This window comes from Cydia splendana, chromosome 1, assembly GCF_910591565.1.
Source record: "Cydia splendana chromosome 1, ilCydSple1.2, whole genome shotgun sequence".
NCBI lineage: Eukaryota > Metazoa > Arthropoda > Insecta > Lepidoptera > Tortricidae > Cydia > Cydia splendana.
Window position 1 is genome coordinate 9,014,029 of NC_085960.1, and position 1,890 is coordinate 9,015,918.

Genomic DNA, 1,890 nt, shown 5'->3' on the forward strand with positions numbered 1-1,890 from the left:
TCATTTTAACTTAGCAAGATCAGATTCACTGTTAATTGCGTACACTTTAGACTTATCGTTTTTTCGCATATAGATTTTGCATTGCTTAACCCACAAATAGGTATAGTTCAATTCGGCCTTGAGATCACGGGCGCGCTTGAGTAGTAGTTTGTTGCTAGATGTGAGGTGCTCATTAACGTAAACAGCAGTAGCGGGGCCCGGCAGGCCCGCATCAGCAGTGGTGAGGTTCCTACGGGCTCGCACGGCAGCCACCAGCTCGTCCTTCCGCCGCCGCTGAGAGAAGCGAATGATGATAGCCGGGGGCCGTGGGTCCGCGGCACGTCCACCACTGGTAGAATTGGGATACCTACGTACCCTGTGAATAGTGTCAACATCCGTTTCGCGCAGTTCGAAACCTACCGTGACCGTGATATTTTTGAACACCGTTAACAAGTTTTCACCATCCCTTTGAGGGATCCCACTAATCTCAACATTATTTAACCTGGCGAACTGGTCCCTTCCGTTTTCGTTCGCCTGATTCAGAGCTGCGAACTCAGTTTCTAGCGTTTTTAAGCCGGACTCAATGGATGGTAACCGTTCTAGGTTATCTTCCACGAGGACGAGTCGCGAACCAAAACCGTCAAGTTTCCGTTCCATGTCAGCAAATTTGGTCTCAATATTATTTATTCCTTGGTTGGTCCGGTTCAAACCATCCTGCATGGAGTTAATTTGAGTTTTCAAGCCCTTTATTTCCATAACGAGTTCGGCAAGCGAGTCATTGTTCTCACGGCACGCAGTGCACCGCCAACTGGACTTTTTATCCGCTGTCCACTTCTTGTAGATGGTTTCCTGGACTTCACAGCATCGATAGTGGTAACGACCACCACAACGGGAACACTGCACCCCTTCATCGTCCCCAAAACGAATATAGCACTGTTTGCAGGACGACATGGCACTACGAGCCTTAAGCTGTATGAGAATAAGGTCCAAGTTACTACAACTTATGAGTCGCGTTGATAACTATCCGGGAGAGGTAAACAACTAAACCGGTCGCAAGCGCATTCGATCGATGACTGATAAAAACTGTTATTGATAGGCGTAGATGCTGGACCACGAACAAGGTCGATCCTCAGAAAGGTGGTCCACCGTAACGTCTTTCAAGAATACAGGTATGAGTGAGAGAGAGATAGAGAGACAGATATGCTGACAGAACCAGAGGGTCTACCGCAAACCGCGTTCGACGTGTCGCCCCTCTGTCACACTTACGTACGAAAGTGCTACAAAGAGGCAACACGTCGAAAGCGGCTCGGGGTAGGGTCTCAGGACACCCCCACTGTCCTGAGAGCTTTTTACAGTCTTTGCCGCGTTAGGTCCCAGGCCCTTCATAGCAAGCACTAGCCGCCCCTTTCTCAGCACCCATCATAAAGACTGCCACTTAAATAAAATATCAGGCCGCCCTAGGCCCGGGCCTACTCGGCCTTATGGCAAATCCGCCACTGCCACAGGGTCGCGTGGGACCGCTACGCCCGTTTGCTATAGTTTTTAACTAGGACGCTTGTCACTGGAGCATAGACACCGAAGTTTGCATCGTTTGACGAGCATCTTTCTCTGTCTCTGTAATTACTCCTTTATAGGAGTAAAAGAGAAAGATGCCCGCAATTTGCGAACCTCGGTGTTCACGGTGGTAGGCCATCTGTGCGAAAAGAGAAGAGTCGTGAAATGTAAAGAAACTAGTGAAGTGCCGTTCCCAGTAAATTTTCCAAAGAGGGTAAATTCCCAGTAACGTTTCTGGTATCGTCCCAAAAGTCAGTAAATTACCATAAAGTTCTATTTTTCTTTTATTATCAATGTGTTTTTTATTATTATAACAATGTATAAATGTGTATGTAATGTTTAAGGACTTTGGATTTC

General features: G+C 47.4%; 1 protein-coding gene across 1 annotated transcript; it reads right to left on the minus strand.

Moving 5' to 3' along the window:
- LOC134806063 (uncharacterized) lies at positions 1–930 on the minus strand. Its single transcript, XM_063779357.1, has one exon. It carries the CDS (start codon positions 928–930, stop codon positions 1–3), a length of 930 nt encoding a protein of 309 aa, XP_063635427.1.
- Positions 931–1,890: the final 960 nt, after the last annotated feature.